The 19,968-nt window shown below is 36.2% G+C and overlaps 3 protein-coding genes across 5 annotated transcripts; all 3 read right to left on the reverse strand.

The window, feature by feature from the left end:
- Positions 1 to 216: 216 nt before the first annotated feature.
- LOC149388143 (maternal effect embryo arrest protein) lies at positions 217 to 1,407 on the reverse strand. 2 transcript variants are annotated; one of them, XM_089621550.1, is made up of 2 exons: positions 1,046 to 1,407; positions 217 to 971 (listed from the first exon to the last, which is right to left on the reverse strand). In XM_089621550.1, the coding sequence occupies exons 1-2, from the start codon at positions 1,047 to 1,049 to the stop codon at positions 406 to 408; spliced, it is 570 nt and encodes a 189-aa protein (XP_089477676.1). In that variant the 5' UTR covers positions 1,050 to 1,407; the 3' UTR covers positions 217 to 405. The 2 variants fall into 2 exon arrangements, with proteins under 2 accessions (XP_089477676.1, XP_089477677.1); XM_089621551.1 differs by having other exon boundaries at positions 217 to 955; positions 1,046 to 1,399.
- A 1,541-nt stretch (positions 1,408 to 2,948) lies between these two features.
- Positions 2,949 to 6,500, reverse strand: KAT5 (peroxisomal 3-keto-acyl-CoA thiolase 2). Its single transcript, XM_089623209.1, has 14 exons — positions 6,287 to 6,500; positions 6,096 to 6,172; positions 5,896 to 5,980; positions 5,684 to 5,810; positions 5,006 to 5,104; positions 4,848 to 4,915; positions 4,656 to 4,763; positions 4,464 to 4,541; positions 4,241 to 4,373; positions 4,054 to 4,150; positions 3,839 to 3,962; positions 3,648 to 3,756; positions 3,458 to 3,541; positions 2,949 to 3,272 (listed from the first exon to the last, which is right to left on the reverse strand). Exons 1-14 carry the CDS (start codon positions 6,374 to 6,376, stop codon positions 3,193 to 3,195), a joined length of 1,359 nt encoding a protein of 452 aa, XP_089479335.1. The 5' UTR covers positions 6,377 to 6,500; the 3' UTR covers positions 2,949 to 3,192.
- Positions 6,501 to 11,802: 5,302 nt separating this feature from the next.
- On the reverse strand, positions 11,803 to 17,955 carry LOC149388145 (kinase superfamily with octicosapeptide/Phox/Bem1p domain-containing protein). Of its 2 annotated transcripts, none has more exons than XM_089621965.1 (10): positions 17,731 to 17,955; positions 17,301 to 17,372; positions 14,304 to 17,119; positions 14,104 to 14,184; positions 13,595 to 13,747; positions 13,223 to 13,386; positions 12,990 to 13,137; positions 12,620 to 12,742; positions 12,453 to 12,540; positions 11,803 to 12,366 (listed from the first exon to the last, which is right to left on the reverse strand). In XM_089621965.1, the coding sequence occupies exons 3-10, from the start codon at positions 17,007 to 17,009 to the stop codon at positions 12,176 to 12,178; spliced, it is 3,654 nt and encodes a 1,217-aa protein (XP_089478091.1). In that variant the 5' UTR covers positions 17,010 to 17,119; positions 17,301 to 17,372; positions 17,731 to 17,955; the 3' UTR covers positions 11,803 to 12,175. The 2 variants fall into 2 exon arrangements, with proteins under 2 accessions (XP_089478091.1, XP_089478090.1); XM_089621964.1 differs by having other exon boundaries at positions 17,208 to 17,372.
- Between the last annotated feature and the right edge of the window lie 2,013 nt (positions 17,956 to 19,968).

Here is a 19,968-nt window from a genome sequence, read left to right on the forward strand (position 1 = left end):
GTTTCTCTCTCTTTCCATACACAATTGGAAAATTGACAATAATAATAATATTTGCTTGATAATTACCAAAAAATCAACTAAAATTCTTATACGATATATTTAGTATCAAATCGGTCAAGACCTAAATAATTATGTGATACATTTGATACTAAATATGTTGAATTTTGATTGATTTTTGATAAGTTAACGAACGGGTGAACGGGTAAAAATGAAGTATCATTACTAATATTCATGAGTTCACTTCATTTCATTTAGATTCCCTCACAAAATAAAAACTAACACTACATTTTAGATAGATTTACAGAAACAAAAACAATAACAAATAACCACCACTCCATAAAAAAAAAAAATTGTCGTTACCACATTCGAGTGTCGTTAAGAAGCTCGAGACAAATGAAGGAATAATCAGTGAAGGAAAGCGTAGACGGCGGTGGAGATGTAGAGGAGGAGGGCGGAGGAGACGAGTACGACGAGAGCAACGACGGCGTGGACGGCGGGCTTGCTCCCGCAGGAGAGGAGGCCGAGTCGGATCTGCACGACGTTGACCATGGACAGCACCAGAAACACGCAGCCCATCACCGACCCCACGGCGGAGGCCAGCATCCCCAGGCGGAGCACGCGGAGGTTGATGTGGGCCCGGAAGGCCTCGTCGGCGTCGCGGCTGTTGAGCAGATTGATGGCCAGCTTCAGGCCCTGAGCCACCAGCGACGAGAACAGGAAGAAGCTGAACGACGCCACCTCGAACGCCACCAGCCGCCGCGCCACCTCCACTCCGGCGTCGCACGCCGCCCTCTCCTCCAGGCTCCGCTGCCCCGGCGACGCCATCGACAGCCCCACGAACACCGCGATCGTGAACAGTGAGTTCACGTTCACCAGTCCGTCCAGCGCCGTCACGTGCACGCTCGTCGTCGACTCGTTCCCGCTCCTCCGCCGGCAAGCCGGAATCTCCCCGGATCTGACAAGCGAGTGAGCTGAAAATCGTTATTACGCACACTTGAGGTTGTTTTATTCATATTGTTAATACCCTTGGCATTCATTCACTTACCCATCCATCGGTTTTGGTACTTATTCGATCTGGGGTTTTGCTTTTGCTTTTTTGCTTTGGCGAGCGGAGAAGAAAGATGAAAGCTTTGTTTTTGGGGGTGTTTGCTTTGGATTATGTACTAGTTATTGTCTTCATGTTTAGACTTGAGAGAGAGAGAGAGAGAGAAAGAGAGGTTTTGGGGAGGTTCAGATCTTGGTTCTTGTCTGGGTTTTTGTTTTGGCGTTTGGGAGGGGAAAAGAAAGAGGAAAGCTTTGTTTTGTGGAGTTTGCTTTGGATTATAGACTAGTTATTGTCTTAATGTCTTGTAGAAGGTGTTGAAATCTGAAAAGGAATATGTTTTTTTTTCTCTCTCCATAAAAGAAAATAATAAAGAAAAAGAGTTGGGAACAAAGTGTTTTGGGAACTTGCTGTAAAAGAGGAAAAAAGAAAAGCGTCAAAAGAAAGTCCACAGAATTTGTTAGGGTCTAAATGATTCATGGGGATTGATTGTTAATTGATTAGATTTGGGGGGGTATGATATGAAGTGAAACCACATTGCGTACAAATAACGTATTTTCTTCAAGGAATGTGTTAGAGACGATTTAGACGTATACATTGAACAATATTAATGCGTATTCTCAACAAAGATAAGACTACTTGATGGAGCTTTACAACTTGCAAGATTGTTGCACTTACCTAAAGCTAGTTACTTCCACGGACTAAATTAAACAGCTTATTGGAAATAATTAAGCCTTTAAGGATTAGCAAGAAACGAAACGTACCGTGGTAGCTAGCTTGGTCTAGCGATAATCCCACACTCACCTCGACGGAGAGGTCATGGGTTCAAGCCCCCATAGGATGCAGAAATGCATGCCTCCTAAGATTTATTCTAATAAGTATGTAATTTTGGCCGATAGTGTCACCTGCGCTTTGCACTACTAATATATAAAAAAAAAGAAACGAAACGTACCAAACCATAGATTATTAGAAAAGCAATAAACTTGCAAAATTTTCCGTGAGATTATTACTTTATAAAGTAATTCAAACATATTAAACGTGTGGATACTAAAATCCAAATTTTACAGAGTATTGGTTATTGGGTGATCGTTTTTCATATTTTCTTTTACATTTCGGCATTTTGATGCGTTGATCATATTCTCTTTTTAATGACTTCTTTATGAATGATATTTTGAGATCCATGGCTGCTTGAGCTCAAAGGGTTTCCCTTTTAGGATCCTATACAAAAAAAAAAAAAAAAAAAAAAAAAAAAAAAAAAATGTTTTGTTTATAGATCTGGACATGCACTTAATTAATGTCCTCTTTTACTTTTCCTTGCTTATATACCCTAAAACTTAATTATTGCTATTTAATGAATGTATGAACGCTATTGTCAAATACTGAAACAATTGCTGTCTTAGTAGTTAGGTACTGCCTCAATATATGTATATGGAAGGATGACCTTAATAAGTTAATATTACGAAGTACCAAGACAAATTTTATCGCTTCATCAGATTAGAATGATGGTGAAAGTATTCTCAACTATTCAAGACCATTGTGACCAGTGGTAGGGCCAGAATTTGTAGTCATGGGGGATTTTTGATCAAAAAAAGTTCTTCTAAATTTTATCTGGGGGTGTGTAAAAAAAAATTAGAGGGGGATATATGAACTATATATATATAATTTAGGGTTAAAAATGTAAATATTGATAAAGTTGGGGTACAAATTTTTTGCTTTTCTAAGTATATGCCCTCTGGTCTTTAGCAGGCCCGTGATTGTGACCGAGATAAATATAGCAAATGCCATGAATGTAGTGATATATGAATTTCACTCCCCTCTCCACATCACATAATTGAATATCTATAAATATAAATAGAACAATGAATTGAGTAGAAAGCTTTTGAAAGCGAGTAATAGATGAATGATTCTCATCCCAAAAAGAGAGAGAAATCAGCAATGACTCTCGTTTATTAAAGATCAATGGATCTGCAAAGACACATTTTCATGTCATATATTTAGAAAGAAAGAAAAAGTCATACCAAAGGGACCCTTTTTAATTTGTAGCTTCTTAAAAAAGAGAGCATAACGTTTGCATAGACCATAACGTTTGCCCTCGTTAAAAAACAGCAAGTCCAAAAAAAATTTTGAAAAAAATAACTCATAATATAGCCTTAGACGGCTGGTCTAGCATTGCAAAGCTCATCCGCCGAGTCGCCTCGCTCGAACACCGCCGCAGCTCCCATTCCAGACCCTGTCATAAAAAAGCAACAATTTATTTTCTAAATTAAACACAAGCAAAAAAAAAAAAAAAAAGGAACAGCTCATTTTATTTTCTTTCTTTTTAAGGTACATAATCTCTAAACTATTATCTGTGACATTTTGATCACTAAATCAATTTTACATACAAGTTTGGATGTCAAAGAGAAGAGGAATCACCTATGCACATGGAAATGACACCGAAGCGACAACCCGTTCCTCGGCGCTTCATCTCGTTCAGCAGCGTCGCAACGCAACGAGCCCCTGAGTGACACATAGGCATGTGTTAGTACTTTAGTGTTCATATACAAGAAGCACAACTTTTTTTCCTTTTACATGAAGATATTTTGTGTGTGGATGTACTATATACCTGTAGCGCCTAGAGGATGACCAAGTGCGATTGCCCCTCCGTTTACATTGACTTTTTCGGGATCGATCTCCAACTTCTTACAACAGAACACGTATTGAGAAGCAAAGGCCTGCGGAAAAAAAAAAGAACAAATTGAAATATTTTGCTTGCTCGGGTTTGACAAGAAAATCCTCGGCTATAAAATCGTGTACCTCGTTGATTTCGTACAAATTGATATCGTTGAGCTCGAGTCCCGCGGATTTCACTGCCGGTGGAATCGCTGCCGATGGACCGATCCCCATCACGGCAGGATCAACGCCCACGGCCGCAAAACTCCTTCGATCGACACGGACAAAATAAAACAAATTATTAGTATTTGTATTAATAAGAAAAAATATTGAAAAAATAAACTAGGCCTCCAATGAACCTGAAGACACCGAGAATAGGGAGTCCCTTCTTCTTAGCCAGGCTTCGCTTCATGAGGAGAACTGCTCCGGCTCCGTCGCTCACTTGGCTCGCATTACCTAAACCAATCGAAAGATTCGAATCACAATGCATAAATCATATAGTAAACAAATAGTAAAAAATATGAACTAAATGAACTCGCGATTTACCTGCAGTTGTGGAACCATCCTTCTTAAAAGCAGCCTTGAGCTTTCCCAAATCGTTGAGGTTTGAGTTTGGCCGAATTCCTTCATCCACCGAGATCACTACAGGCTTCGCTTCTCCAGTTTTAGGGTCCACAATCTTATTTTAGAGGAGCCAAAAAAAAAAAAATCAAAACCCGGCACTAAGACTAGAAGAAGCCAATTAACTCTCACTTATTTACAGCTCTACCTTGGTGAGAACGGGAATAATCTCGTCTCTGAATTTACCAGACGCGGTCGCCGCAGCAGCGCGCCTGTGAGATTCGACCTATACACACAGCACAATTATCTCTATAATATTATATATTGATAGCTCTGTGACATATTGATAATAATAATAATAAAAAAAAAAAAAAAAAAAAAAAAAAACGATCTAGCTTACAGCAGCGAGATCTTGTTCGCGCCTAGTCACGCCGAACCGCTCCGCTACATTTTCGGACGTGATTCCCATCGGAAGAAGACAGTCACGGGCTTGTGCAAAGGCTTCAACCTGTTTCATCATACATTCTCACTTGTCAAAAAAAAAAAAAAATTATATGAATATATATTAGCTTTAATCGCTGATATGTATTACTTTCGGGTTTGTGTGATTTATTCTGTCAATGTTGTCACATGTCATTGACTCCACTCCAGCTCCAATCCCTGCGTCCCGGAAAAAATTTCATGTAAAAAAAATTGGAAATTGAATGACAGATATCACCAAAAAAAATAGTTCTGTAATTTATGACTCACCGATCTCGTAAAATCCTGCTTTTATTGCAGCAGCGACATCGGCAACCGCCTGAAGGCCTGACGAGCATTGGCGGTTGACAGTTCTGATCGGGACAGTGTCTGAAATTAATTACAAAAGTTAATTTCCAACTCTAAATGACTGAGACTTTGGTTTTGTCTCATTTATACTGTCAAGAAATCAAATGGACACAACGACCAACTGTAAGCATGAATTTTTATTAACACTTGAAATTTTCTCCACCCTCACTCTAATTGATCTTCATGAGAATCATGAGTTTTCTGCTTCATCAGCACACACAATTTTGAAAAGACCAATTCATTTATTATCGAATGGTAAAGACACATATAGTCGTTCATTTTCTCGCGGAGTTATGGTGATATTGTTACTTTGCACATTAAATTAAAAAACCATTCAAACCTGTCTCTGATATTTCAGCCAAAATTAAAAAAAAAAAAAAAAAAAAAAAAAAAAAAAAAAAAAAAAAAAAAAACGTAAACCATAGGTACAGCTTTGAGTAAAGATTAACAAAAACAACTAAACTCATAAACCATTTTGGATGAGTCTTAAATTAGATGTCAAAGCAGCATAACCACCGGAATTCATTCATGGAGTAAAGTAGACAATTTACACAGGAAAAAGTACTGAATATATATGGAGAGAAAATATAATAAACGCACCAGGGAAACCGGCATATAGAGAAGCCATTCTGCACTCGATTGCCCTCTGTGAGCCCGGTGCCAAAACCGTGCCAACGACTATATCACCAACTTCACTTGGGTCCAAATTTGTTTTCTCTACCACGGCCTAGTTATCCCAAACCCCATCCCATAAGTAATACATTAAGCCTGAATAGAATCTGATCAGAGAATATTATAATTAAAGCTCTGACCTTTAACACGGTTGCGAGTAGATCATCAGCCGGGGTGTCCTTAAACCCACCGCGCTTTGCTTTGCAAATTGCGGTTCTGTATGCCCTGTTTATCAATAAATTAATCCAACAAATTCATGAGTATAAAACACAAGTTTTGAATTCTTTTTTTTTTTAATTTTATTTTATTCGTTTCATATTTTGAAAATGCTTTTACTCACGCCACAATCACAATATCGTCTCCAAAGGCAGCTTTGGGAATATCCGAAGCGCTGTCCTTTGCCGCACATTCTGAGGCCTAAACAGCATAATCAATCATAAACCCAATATATATAATATAATCTGATATGATATACACATGCATGGTCAATACGATGAAAAGGAGCGAAAACGAAGCTGATTGAAGACTTACAGAGAGAAAAGAAGAAGAAGAAGAAGATTGGTGGGTAATTGGCGATAAGTGTTGGAGCAGAATTCTCTGTCTCGTAATTGCGTTTTCCATGTCTGCCTTGTGAGAAAGTCTCGAGCTTTAGTCCTTCTGTGGAGAAATGAGATCAAAGTCTCTGTCTTTATATTGAAAACAATTGTGTTGTTGTTGTTTGGAATCAACTCAGAAAAATGGTGGTTGGTGTACTGGTCAGGGTGCTCATCATAATTTATAGGACAGTCTTGGGAGTTAGGGGTAAAATTGGAAGAATTGAACCAATCATTTTGAGTCAACGAATAAGAAAATTCGTGGAAAATTTCAAAGGTTATTTATTTACAGAAATACCAAGACCAAAAGCAAATACGGTTAATGTTGTGCGTTGGCTAAAAAGAGAAATGAGTTGCACGAATAATTCAGCACGTTAAAAAATAAAAAATAAAAAATAAAAAATAAAAAATAAAATTCAGCACGTTCTTCTCGTTACGGAAGATTTTGGAGCGGATGGAAACGAATTCCGACCAAATTAGAACCGAAATTTTGTTTTCTATGATTCTATCTATTGCTCCAAAAATTAACTTAAAAAAAAAAATCTATTATTTATAACATGGGATGGGACGTTAGGTCATATATTATAATTTATAACCCACAATTTCCAATAACTTATAATGATAGACCATGCATTATTCTCCTTTCCAATAATCTCCCTTGATTTTCCAAACAATAATGAGAAAATTATAGGATATTTTATTTTATTTTCTTTCGCTTGCATTTTCTACGGATTTTTAACATAATAAATCAATTTAATTTTTCCATGCATTTTCTTTATTATTTTTATTTTCTTTCAAATTTCACTTTAAGTACTCTCAACATTCAAGTTTCAAATGGTGGACGCTCTATTAACTCCCTTCAACTCTTAATTATTCTCATAGTTATGCATTATTCTTCATCTTCGTCATCTTCTCTTTCTCGAAAAAAAAATCCCACCACCATTTCAAAGCACTCCATCAAGAATTCATCCACCGCTTGTGCGAAATATACAATATTTGGTTGAGTTTTATTCAATTTTCTATCATACATAATACCAAGAGTTTCTCTCAGTAGGATGTGCCAAGATCAACATTTATAGTTCAACATGGTTGTTTCTTGGCGGACTTAGTGAGTCCTCGCCCATTCCACCATCATTTTTTCAAAAAAAAAATAAAAAATTGAAAATTGAATTTAAAGATGTAAGTGCTTTTTCCCCACTCGGATTCTCTACAAGTAAAGATAAAGATATGGACCTTCCCGTTTAAATCGAACTTTATTTTTCCTATAATTTCTTTGGACTTATAAGTTTAGTTGATTCTCTTTTTTTTTTTAATTGAGGTTTTCTCTTGTTGTGTAATGAAGCCAATATTAACACTTCAACTAGGAATTAAGCTATTTTTACTACCATTTGTTCGTTCACCGATTATTGGTGATTTTTACATACACGAACACGATGTAGTTTTGTGGGTATTCATATGTTTGGGGAAAAATAATGGGGAGTACGTACATCTGCTTGTGTACGTATGATATTTGTTAAGAATGTATTTAAGGATTAGTTTAAATTTTGTTAACAAATTAGTTTAGTGTTCTAGAATCATTTTCTTGGTTGATTCCCTTTTTCTTGGTTTTTCCTCTTGCTATGTGCATTCTGTCTTCAAGGTGTAATCAAGCCAATATTAAAACTTCAAGTAGGAATTAAGCCATTTTACTAGTATTTGTTTTCATTGATTATTAGTGATTACTATATACACGATGTATCGTGGATATTCATATGTTAGAAAAAAGAATTAAATAATTAATGGTGAGTGTTTATTTCCTTGGGTATGATATTTTCTTAGGAATGTATTTAAGGATCAATTTAAAATTTGTTAACAAGTCAGTTAAACGTTCTAGAATCATTTATAGTTATTTAGGGATAAATTTAAAGATTTTGGATTAGTTTAAGATTTTTTTTCTAATTTAATTTAGCATTCTATTCAATGCATATTCAGAATATTATATATGTTTTTTATTTTTATTTCTTACTTATTATGTTAATTCTCTTTTTTTTTTAAAGATAATAAATAAAATTATTTCCTTTGCTGATATTCTCTTTGAGAAATTCCATTAATTGGGCTTAATAAGCCATTAAATATCAAGATTAGACCCTAATGTTTAAAAATATCTAAATATGGACTTTTGACCCAAAATCGGACAAAAATACCCTTGATTCAAAAAACCCATATTTTTCTCTCATTTTCAAATGATTTTCATCACAATTCTTTTTCATGTTCGAATTGGTTGCGCTAGGATTAGAATTTTCGCTAGGATTAAAACGCCCCGATTTTTTTTTTTTAGGAATTTGGGTATGTGTTCAGTTTCGATTTTGAGGGTTTCACATTGTATTTCATCGTACATCATCGTATCGCATCGTACAGCATCGTACGACATCGTATGTGTTCAGTTTCGATTTTGAGGGTTTCACATTGTATTTCATCGTACGGCATCGTATCGCATCGTACAGCATCGTACGACATCGTACAGCATCGTATGTGTTCAGTTTCGATTTTGAGGGTTTCACATTGTATCTCATCGTACGGTATCGTATCGCATCGTACGACATCGTACAGCATCGTACGACATCGTACGATATCGTACATTATAATGTGTATGAATTTTATCGTACATTATAATGTACGATATCGTACGATGTCGTACGATGTCGTACGATGCTGTACGATGTCGTACGATGCGATACGATACCGTACGATGAGATACAATGTGAAACCCTCAAAATCGAAACTGAACACGTACGGTGCTGTACGATGTCGTACGATGTTGTACGATGCGTCGAAAATTCTAATCCTAGCGCAACCAATTCGAACATGAAAAAGAATTGTGATGAAAATCATTTGAAAATGAGAGAAAAATATGGGTTTTTTGAATCAGGGGTATTTTTGTCCGATTTTGGGCCAAAAGTCCATATTCAGATATTTTTAAACATTAGGGTCTAATCTTGATATTTAATGACTTATTAAGCCCAATTAATGAAATTTCTATTCTCTTTTTATATAAATAGTATATGATATCTTTTTAGTATCTGCCATATAAGACCATTGATCGTTTCCCACTGTGATCAACCTTTACAATTGAACACGATGGACACTGATGGGTGATGTCAAGCTTAACATTTTGAAGTCGTTGAGTGCGAATAGACATTTCCCATTAAGTCTGTAACATTCTTACCATATTTGTCTTGGTTGTTTGCTCCGAAGTCACCTTTCGTGGCTTTGGTCTCGTCCTCATGGAGCGTCGGTGTAGCTCCCATAACGGTCGAGGTGATAACGATTGCAAAATATTGGTTTCAAGTCGATAAATGAGACCAAGAGAAACTTGGGATTGACAACCTCATCGACAATTTTGCAAACGTAAACGCTAATGGATAATTTTATTTTGTGTACGATAAGTCCTATGAGTCAACTTTAGATCCTTACGAGTTAATTAACTTGTTTAATCACCCCATCAACTTTGGATACCTATGAGTCAACTTGTGTAATCAACCTATTTAGGCCATCTTTAAAATTATTGGCCTAAACCTTGTAAAATAACACATTTGATTGACCAATTGTTGACCCCAAAGCATGCGATCATGGATGATTCTATTTTGACTCTTCTAGAACTTCAATTAGAACGATTGAGGTCTCTTGAATATCATTTGCACCAATTTAGGGTCAGCATTAGTCAACTTGTTGAATTAGTCATTTAGAGCGTCTTTAAAATGTTTAAGCTTAAACCTTGCGATAGACCTATTTGAGCTTATTGGATCATTTGAAAGTTTTGATCAAGAGTTATACAGGCCCATCTTATAAAATGTCAATAAACCGTAACTTTGTACATACATCTCTAACACTTTTACACCCATCGCTAAACCCTAGAAGGTAGGTATGGAATCCGTCGTTGTCCCAAACCAGCTTCTCCAAATCCGTCATGATATCTCGTCCTAGAGTTATAGATGGTATCCAATTTTCTTCAAAACATAACATTGCAAAACACAATTTTGACGTGAGATTCAAGATTGTGGTGGTAAATCAACGGTTTTTAAAAAAAAACATTGCTTGTCTCATAGGTGGCAGTCGATCTTTGACCGAGTTTGAGAAACTATATAATCGGTTCTTAAGAAGAAAAAAAAACAAGATATCACCTTGATGTCGCGGTATCTCATAAAATGATGTTGTTTATACACAAATTTTTAAATAGAGTTTGTCAAACCTCAATTTACCAACGAGATATCCCTGTTAATCTCCGAGATTTTGATCCTTAGTTGTCATTGTCCCACGACTCCACTGGTATCAATGTTGCTTAAATGTTGTAATTGATTCGTTACCGCGTCCATACATTTGAAGCTCCTTGATTTGCTTAATTTGAACATATATTTTTAGGCGAAATTCAATATTTAGGTGGTGAATGAGTTGTTTCTGGAAAGTATTGCTCTATTGAGGGACGAAACCAGAATCTAGTTTCGGGGGGCTAATATGTAAAAAAAAGTGTGGGAAGGCTGATTTGTAAACTTTTAGGGTAAAAATGTAAACAATTATAAAAATAGGCAAAAAGTGCAACAAAAAATCTCATAAGAAGAAAAACGATTCTTAAGAAGAAAAACGAGGTATCACCGTTGATGCTACGGAATCTCATAAAATGATATAGTTTATAATATACAATTTTTAAACCATTTTGTCAAACCTCAAGTTATATCTCCCATTTCTCATCAAGATTTTGATCATTACTTGTCAAACTCATGCTACACTTTTTTTTCTTTCTCTAATTTAATTTTTATACTTGTTTCAACTTTCAAGTGTAAAATTACCCTAACTATCTTATTTTAACCATATTTTGAGATAATACCTTCATTTCACTCTTATTTTGATAATCTGTTATTATATTCCAAAAATACCTTATTTACAGTTTTTTTTATCATATATATATATATATATTATATATATATATACTTGTTTCAAACGATTTAAAATAAAAAAAAATGATTAGAAGTTTAAATGAAAAAAGAGTCAAAAGACATTAAAAATAGTCATCATATAGTGGAGAAAAAAAAAAGTTAACATAAATAAAAAATAAAAAAAAATTATGTATTTTTTATTATTTTCATATGCGTGTTATTTTTATTTTATAATTAGGGTCTGTTTTTTTTTTCTCTCGTCCAAGGCTCTGGATTTAATGGAGCCGCCTCTGCCCACAAACCCACTAGCATCAACCTTGCTTATGTTGCTTGAATGTTTTCATTGAGTCTCACGTTTATGTCCTTCTCTAATTAGAGCCCCTGGGTTTATGTTTATATTTCTCTAAAACATGAACACTGATATCTCACATCAGGCGAAATACATCAGTGGGTCCCACTTATATCTCACATCCGCTGATGAAAATCATTAATGCTAAAACATCTAGTGTGATTTTGATTTTTGAAGGAATAATTAGAAACCGCATTACCAAAAATACCCTTATGCTTTTTTTTTTCTCTTATTTTCCAAGAGATATTTTTTTTGTTTACATATACATATTGGACGCAAGTTTTTTTTTTTCTCTCAGCAAAACTTTGATACAATAGAAGAAAAAATGTACAAGTGTTGCAACACTCTTTAATCTAAACTCGCTCTCTCACTTTTTTTTCCCCTTTTCTTTTCTTTTCTTTTCTCTTCAACAATGAATAAAAAAATGAATATATTGTCTTTTTTTGTTCGATGCTCGATCCTCCGAACCAAGGGCTTCAAATGAAGATACTCTCCAGGGACTGAAGAAAAAAAAAAGCAAAATATCTGTGCAAATATACGTTGTATCTATACGTGGAAATGCTGTTCCTCATGCTCTTGTTTGGTTGTTTTGAGGCTTTGTCTGAAGTGCAATAGACATGGCACGAAGCCTCTTTGTAATCTCGGTGAACGATGGGCGACATTCAGGGTCGGGAGACCAGCAATCTTCCATCAGATTCTTCCACTCCAGATCACATTTTTCGGGGATCAAAGGTCGCAGAGTGTGCTTCAATATCCCACCTTCAAATTCGATGGTCATTTGTTAATCTTATAGGAAGTATAATCAAAATATAAATGCAAGTGCAAATGTCCCTAGATGAACTTACCGATGATCGCTCCGCAATGCATATTTGCATAAGGTTCCTCGCCGGTCAAAATCTCCCACATTGAAATGCCGAACGAAAAAACATCAACCTAACAGAAAAGGTCAATATGAGTTTGAGCAATTGTCGTCTTCTCTTTCACATCATTATATGAATTTGATAAAACAAACCTTCTCAGAGACACGGGTACTACTACCATTCAAAAGTTCTGGAGCCATCCACGGAAGAGTTCCTCTCACACCGCCGGAAACTAGTGTGTTCCGTTTGATTCTCGACAATCCAAAGTCTCCAACCTATAAATTAGATGTTCACTTCACAAGCAATAAAAACCTCGAAGGTGGGAACAAGTATACTGTAAATTCACAAAGGATTTCCGAATGATCAAGCTTTTTGTCTAGGGAACTTTAAAGGATTAAGTCCATTATCTTTCTTTTACTTAATTGTCAAGTCCTGATAGCATCTAGAGAGTAGAAAGGAATGCTAATATACGATGATCTAGTTTATATTTGTATATCAAAATCGGAACTTTAAATCACTGACCTTGCATATGGGCCGTTGAGGATCTCTCAGATTGACTAACAAGTTATCACATTTCAAATCAAAGTGTACGATATTCTTTGAGTGCAAGTATTCCATCCCAAATGCTGCATCCATGGCGATAATAAGCTTTTTACGTCTATCAAGCGCTCTGTTAAATAATTCACAATATTCACATAAATAAGGTCGAAAAAAGACACGGGGAAAAAGAAGAAGAAGCTATGGAGCTGAATTACCTGTCCTTCTTAAGTAGGACATGCCTTAAGGATCCATTCACCATATATTCAGTTACAGTAGCCAATGTTCCTTCATTTCCATCTGGTACCACCCCATAAAATGCAACAACGTTTGGGTGATGAAGGGTTGAGAGGATTTGTGCTTCTCTCCAAAAGTCTTTTGTCTGGTATAGCCATGAGAAAGAGTTTCATCATGGGTCAAATGAAAGCCAAGAAAAGGACTAAAAAGAAAACTAAATTCTACAAAGAATAACAATATTCTAGGTAGAAACACCAAGCTTCTGGTGAAATTACTCCTTGAAAATACATATTCAAGCAAATATATATATCAGTCGATTGGAAGGGGGGAATAAAAAAAGTCCGGATACTTACTAGTCGTTCTTGCTCAGATGATCTCCCAGAAAAGCAGCTCTTTTTAATTCTCTTGATAGCAACATCCGATCCCTTCCATTTTCCATGATATACAGTACCGTATCTACCAGCTCCCAACTCCCGTAGTTCTTCAAGATCAGCATTCCTTATAATCTGAGCATTCATATAAATGCAGACGCAAATTCTTAGCATTTAAGTTGCATCTTTTGGAGCTTATTAGTCGACTTATAATCAAAAGCTTGAAAAACAAGAAATTTAGAAATTACGTGCCCACAAAATGGCTCAGATCAACATTCTATATTTTATATTTTACGTGCCCACAAAATGGCTAAGATCAACACTCTATATTTTATATTTTAAATCATAGGAAGACTTGAGGGACGTACAAAATTCAGTTAATATTATCTAGGAGGGAATGAGGGTGATAAAAGCATGTGATAAATGTAAAAAGTTGTAAAAAGATACAAATCAATGATTTTGGAAAAATAAGTACGCAAACAGAAGAGCACCTGTAAACCATAGATACTGGCTTCAATTTCAGCTATCATTGCATCACAAAACGATTCATTCTTCCCTCCGTCCTTACCATCCTATATACATAACAAGGAATTAGATAAATGAGCAATGGAGGTATGTATAAACAGCAGATGTAACATAGATTCATGCACATATCTGTGTGAGAAAAAAAAACCAATTTATTTATGTTTACCTCAGATTCGGTTTCTGGGATAATGCTGTCAACTTGCACCGCAGTAGGAAATATTGCATCGCCAATCGTTTCATCCGTCAGAGATTCAGCTACTGACGCTGGCTGGTTGTTAGCGTTCTTTGTAATTGGAGAAATCGATTGCACCGACTCGATGTCTTCAGCATTAGGGTTCATCGCAGTAAAGTTTGATAAATCGATATCTTCAACTTTCTGGACAGGGTAACTTTGAAAGTCGATATCAAGGAGAGAAATCTCTTGCTTAAATTTAGTATCTCGAACTGGATTCCGTGAGACCAAATGCTCACTTCCGGGAACTGGCAACTGGAAAAAATTTACGGAATTCACGAGCAATTTTTCAGAACTTGTGTCACTATCACCAGAGTGGAGTTGGGTAGCTTCTTGGAGTACTGGATCACCCGATAGGAGATCACCGAACGGATTCTCATCGCGGGAGCGTCGCATGTCACTTGGAAAAAAACTTGAAATTTCAGGCTTGGTTTCTGAAGCATTGTTTCCTTGCCCGTCCGTTGTTCCCAGGGAAGAATGCTGATTGTTGGTGGTTGTTTGGCTCATGGTGAAGAGTTCGGCAATGCTTTTGTCAGATTGGTGGTTTTGGGGATGATCCATCAAGTTATCAACCAAAGGTATAAAACCAATGGCCGAGGATGTAGGAATCTTCTCTTGAGAGAGCATGTTTGGATTCGGGTTCGACTCTACCCCAACTGCAAGAAGACTATTACCATCTTGTTCAACTGAAGTATTTCTTCCATCAACCATCATTACCAGTCCAGACTTCAGAGAATTTTCAGCATGCTGATTCAGCCCCGTGGAGCTAGAAATACCAAGAGCGCCTCTAGTAGCTTGGAAACTGCCAGTGGTATTATCAATATCTTTGAAAGTAGTTTCATTTGGAACGACGAATCCTCCAAACATAGAGGAATTTGGAAAATTCTCGATCTGCCACCCAATACTTGCATCGTCCAGTAAACTATTTTCCATGAACGGATTGATGAAGTCTGCGTTTTCGGGCAGCTGGGATGGCTTTTCTGGCAAGCAACCCGAATTCGGTGGCAAAGACAATTGCGCCTTTGCATAGGACAACGGGGAAGATGGGCTCGTTCCATCTTGTGAACAGTATTCAGTCCTCCTTCCACTCTCCTGCAGTTTTGAATCGGAAAACGCATGTGGCATTCCTTGATGAGAATCACCACAATCTGACAGCAAACCAGTTTGATCTTCCTGACGCGAGGTTGGTCTTTCAGAATGAAATGCCCTTTCATTGTGCAATAGCTTGTCACTGAAGAATATACCAAACTCGCCCTCGTTTTGTTCAGCTGCTGAAAGATTTGTGAAGACGCTGTTAGGACTGGGATCATTTAAATTTCCTTTATATTGGTGTTCTGTCTGGCGATGATTGATCGAATTTGATGCCGAGCATGAGGGATTGATGTTACCATTGTGGACACGGGGACTCTCAGGTGGTATTTGAGAACTGTTGATCTCATTATTAGCCTCAAAGGAGTTAACAGGACGTGATGGTATCTGAACACCCTTGGAGTCTCCTTGACGGGATAAAAGTGAAGGAGATAGACCGGGGAGCACGTGTGAGTTCTGGGTATCTGAGAACTTATTAGAATCCAGTGCAACAGAATTGCCATTAATCTCCATGGGATTTTGGGAGCTCTTATGTCCCAACAACTGATTTGCATCAATACCGAATTTCATACCTCCAGTGCTTTTCCGAGGACTAGGATCTCCCATGCCGTTCACAGCAGCAACATACTTGTAATCAGGCTGCTGTGTGGTGCTTGAATCAAGAGCAGACATATTATCAGATTCACCCAGAGGGATCAAAAAGATCCGCAACCTCTGCGAACCACCTTCCTTTTCAAGCCCATGATACTCTTCTATCATATTTTGAAGATCCTCGTCAGACGATACTGATATAAGAGCATCAAGATCTTCACCAGGAAGCTGGTACTTAATTGCGTGAGGCTCATTGCAGATGCTGGAAGTTTTCTTCACAAGCTCGTCCCACGAAACATTCTTCCCGATCGAGACGATGCGAGTCTCACCACCCACATATCGGAGTCTCGCGTCGCCGGGCCTTGGCAAAATCTTTCCGCCGGAGCTGCAGAGGAATTTCACCTTCTCTGACTGACTGGCGTCCGACGTTCCCGACCCACTAAAGCGGCCGGAATGAGGGAACTCGGATTTGTAGCTCGGAAGGACAGTTGTGGCGGCGGCGGCCCCACCAGACCGCTCGCAGTTCAGTTCGCTAAAAGCCTTCCTTAACACGTGTCCATTATCACCATTCTGTTTCTGAGCCGTGCTAAGTCTATCAGCAGCATAGCAATCCACATCAATCTCTTTGACAGAACCTCTGGCGGACGCATATTCAGTTGCTTCGGAAGCGCACTCCGAATCCATTCTCGTCAACCCGAGGAACCGAGAGAGCTCCTCGTAGCCCATCTGAGAATCCTGGCAGCCATTTGATCCGACGCTCTTTTCGCAATCCGTACCAGCATCAACCACAGCGCCGACCCTTCTCCCGGGGAGACGATCTTGAAGAAACTCCTTGGAAAACTCCTCACCAGTCTGTATCGAGACGTTGTTGTTGCGCACAGTCTTTACCGCAGCTGAAATAGAGAGGTTTGATTCTTGCCAGACCCGACGACTCGCTGGACCAGGAACCTCATTGGCCATGGAATCAAGCAACTATTCAGCTCCACAACACACTTATGAACTGCCTACCCTTTTTGCCCAAAAAAAGTTCAACAACAGACATGTAGTAGGTCCATATTCCTGCTAAAAAGCTGCACCAAATTTTGGCTCAACTTTCTTCCTTAATATTCATCAAACAATTTCCATTCCAAAAATGAAATTAACTAAAAAAAAATATACCCCAAACAATAATCCTGTCTGTAAGCTCTGTTTTCCTTTAGTGTATAGAGCCTTTGCAGTTGAAACAAATCTTAGATCATTCACAGAACTCACCAAAAACACTCCAGAGGCCACTAAATAACGATAATCCAATCTCTTTTTTCCTTGAACAAATAAAGTCCAGACCTGTACACCATAGAAGAAGAAGAGGAAGAGGAAGAGGAAGAAGAAAAAGAAAAAGAAAAAGAAATCCAAATAAGAAATTCTCTTGTGATGATCGGACGCTAATAAACTATTCTAATCGAACTTAATTTCATACAATCCACAGAAGTAATTTTTTTTTTTTTTTAAAAGAAAAAAAAAAGACAGGATCACAAACAAAACAAAACAGAAATGAAGAAAAATTACATATTAGCGAGCCAAAAACTCAATAACTCCAAGATTCAAAAATCGCACATCAATGATCAAAGCCCAAACTAATTCACACATGCCAAGGATTAAAAATCCAAAAATCAAAACAAATAAAATAATAATAATAAATCACCTGAACTTTTGGAGCTCTGTTTCTCTCTCTTCAAGCTCTGTTACAAAACTTTATTGCTCTTATTTCTGCAAGAATCGCAGCTAAAGAAGAGAATTCTCGAGCTCTGTGAAGAAGAATGAGCGATTAGGGATTGGAAAATTGAGGATTTAGAAAATTCGCTCAATCTTCGACGAAGCGACATTGCCGAGAATTAAGCGACTTCGACTCCTCCCAAAATGCCTTTTAACTGTTGCGAATATTTAGTTATTTAGTTATTTATTAATTAATTAAATATCAAATAATTATTTGATTTTCCTCGGTTTCCAATGAATATTCATTCCCTCCGACGTGGCCTCACATTCTCTTTGGAACTTTAACTTCTCGTGAAACGTGATTACAATATATAACCATTTGTCATTAACATGAGATTAATATCCATTATTATTTCACTTTTCCTGTCTTAATTTTTGGTATAGAGTGCAGAAAAAGAAAAGGGATTAATGCAGATATTTTTAATGTCGTTAATTTCGTAATAACTTTATGTTTAATAATTATTTTTCGGGGAATTAGAGAGCTCATCGTAGCTGGAAAGTGGGATATATAAAATTGTAAGTTTTTATTTTTCCATAAATATCTACGTGATTCGTTTAAAAATAAATAAATATCTACGTGATTTATGTTTCTTTTTCTTAGATTATATGTCTGGCATCGATCCAGATGCAAAGAACTTTCTGCCTCGTGTGGCCTCTCGCTGGCTGGTTTTCTTCTATATAAATATTTGTCAATTCTAATATTTTTAGTTTATACATATATATATTTCCAATTTCTTAATGAAAAAAAAGATGAAAATAGATTACTACAGCTTGTAAAGTTAGTTATCATGCCACTTTTTTTTATTAAAAAAAACACTTATTTATTTTCTTTTTTAAGTGCGTACTAACAATTTAATTTGGAGTGTTCGTTTCTTTAGTCAAATGTTAGGAGTTTTAATTTTAGACTCTAACTCGAACACCTTTAAGCTCCTAATATAATATCTAATAGAGAAATTACGTGTCAAATTGTGTAGAACTAAAATCTAGCATTACATCATTTTCTACTTATAGTGGCTACAAATTTTATAGTTACAAACACGAAACTAATTAAGCCAAAATTACCAACTTTAATAATCAAAGTTAACAATTTGCTTGGCCTTTTTCAGCCTATGCATTAATTAAAAGAAAAGAAAAAAAATATGTTTAACTGGATTGTCTTTTTTTTTTTAACAAAATTTTTCATCCTTACAAAGACGAAAAAATCTTAAAGGAGCTCGTTGCATACGCATGAAATTTTGTTAAGCCAATAGCTTGTTCATCAAGGTTTTTTTTTGTGTGTGTGTGAGTGTGTTAGCATCATAAAAAAAGTCGATTATAATGGGAATAAAATCAATAGGTAGATTATGGATTAGCACTAGCTTGTACAAAAGCACACCTACGCATGTGACTCTGCTGGCAGTGGTGGGCATGAACTTAAAAGCATGCAACGTGACTCCTTGTGATTATTATTTGTTATATTGTGGGTTCACGTAACATATTGAAGTTATATATATGGACATAGTGTAAAATACATTATCCATATCCTCATGCAAGCTTGAAATTCTCTTCTTTGAACTAGTGTTTTAGGTCTGCCTTGTTGTATTCTAGCTGTTTGTTCTCGTACCTATAATATTAGGAGGTTGTCTCATTATAATTGTGAATTATTTGTAGTATTATAGTAAATTGAAATTAATAGATTTATAAATTAGTCAATATTTTTTTATAATTAATTAAAAAAAATTAAATGTCTAAGTATCAGACGTCCATAATTATTTTGATCATGTGATGATTAAAAATTTTAAAAAGATAAAATGTTTATATAAGTTGTCAAACTTTGAATATTTTATGGAAAATTTAAAATTTTGATTATCTTATTAATCAATAATTTCGATTACTATTTTGTATGAATTTTTTTTTTACGTAAAAGAACAGAAGAAGATTAAATATATCCCTCCATCGTGAACGAAAGTCTAGTAGTCGTAGTAATGATTGTGATAATAGGTTTATATATTTATTTATTCTTGTAATAGGATTCTAGAGAGTACTATCTGTGAATAATTTGTGTGTCATGAATCATGATGTTTACAATTACATGAAAGTGGCATATACCAAAACTATTTTAATGAGAGTTAACAAGAAACTCTACACGTAATATATATATATATATATATATATATATATATATATA

This window comes from Urtica dioica, chromosome 8, assembly GCF_054948205.1.
Source record: "Urtica dioica subsp. dioica isolate 48M chromosome 8, U.dioica_male_clone48M_v1_H2, whole genome shotgun sequence".
NCBI lineage: Eukaryota > Viridiplantae > Streptophyta > Magnoliopsida > Rosales > Urticaceae > Urtica > Urtica dioica.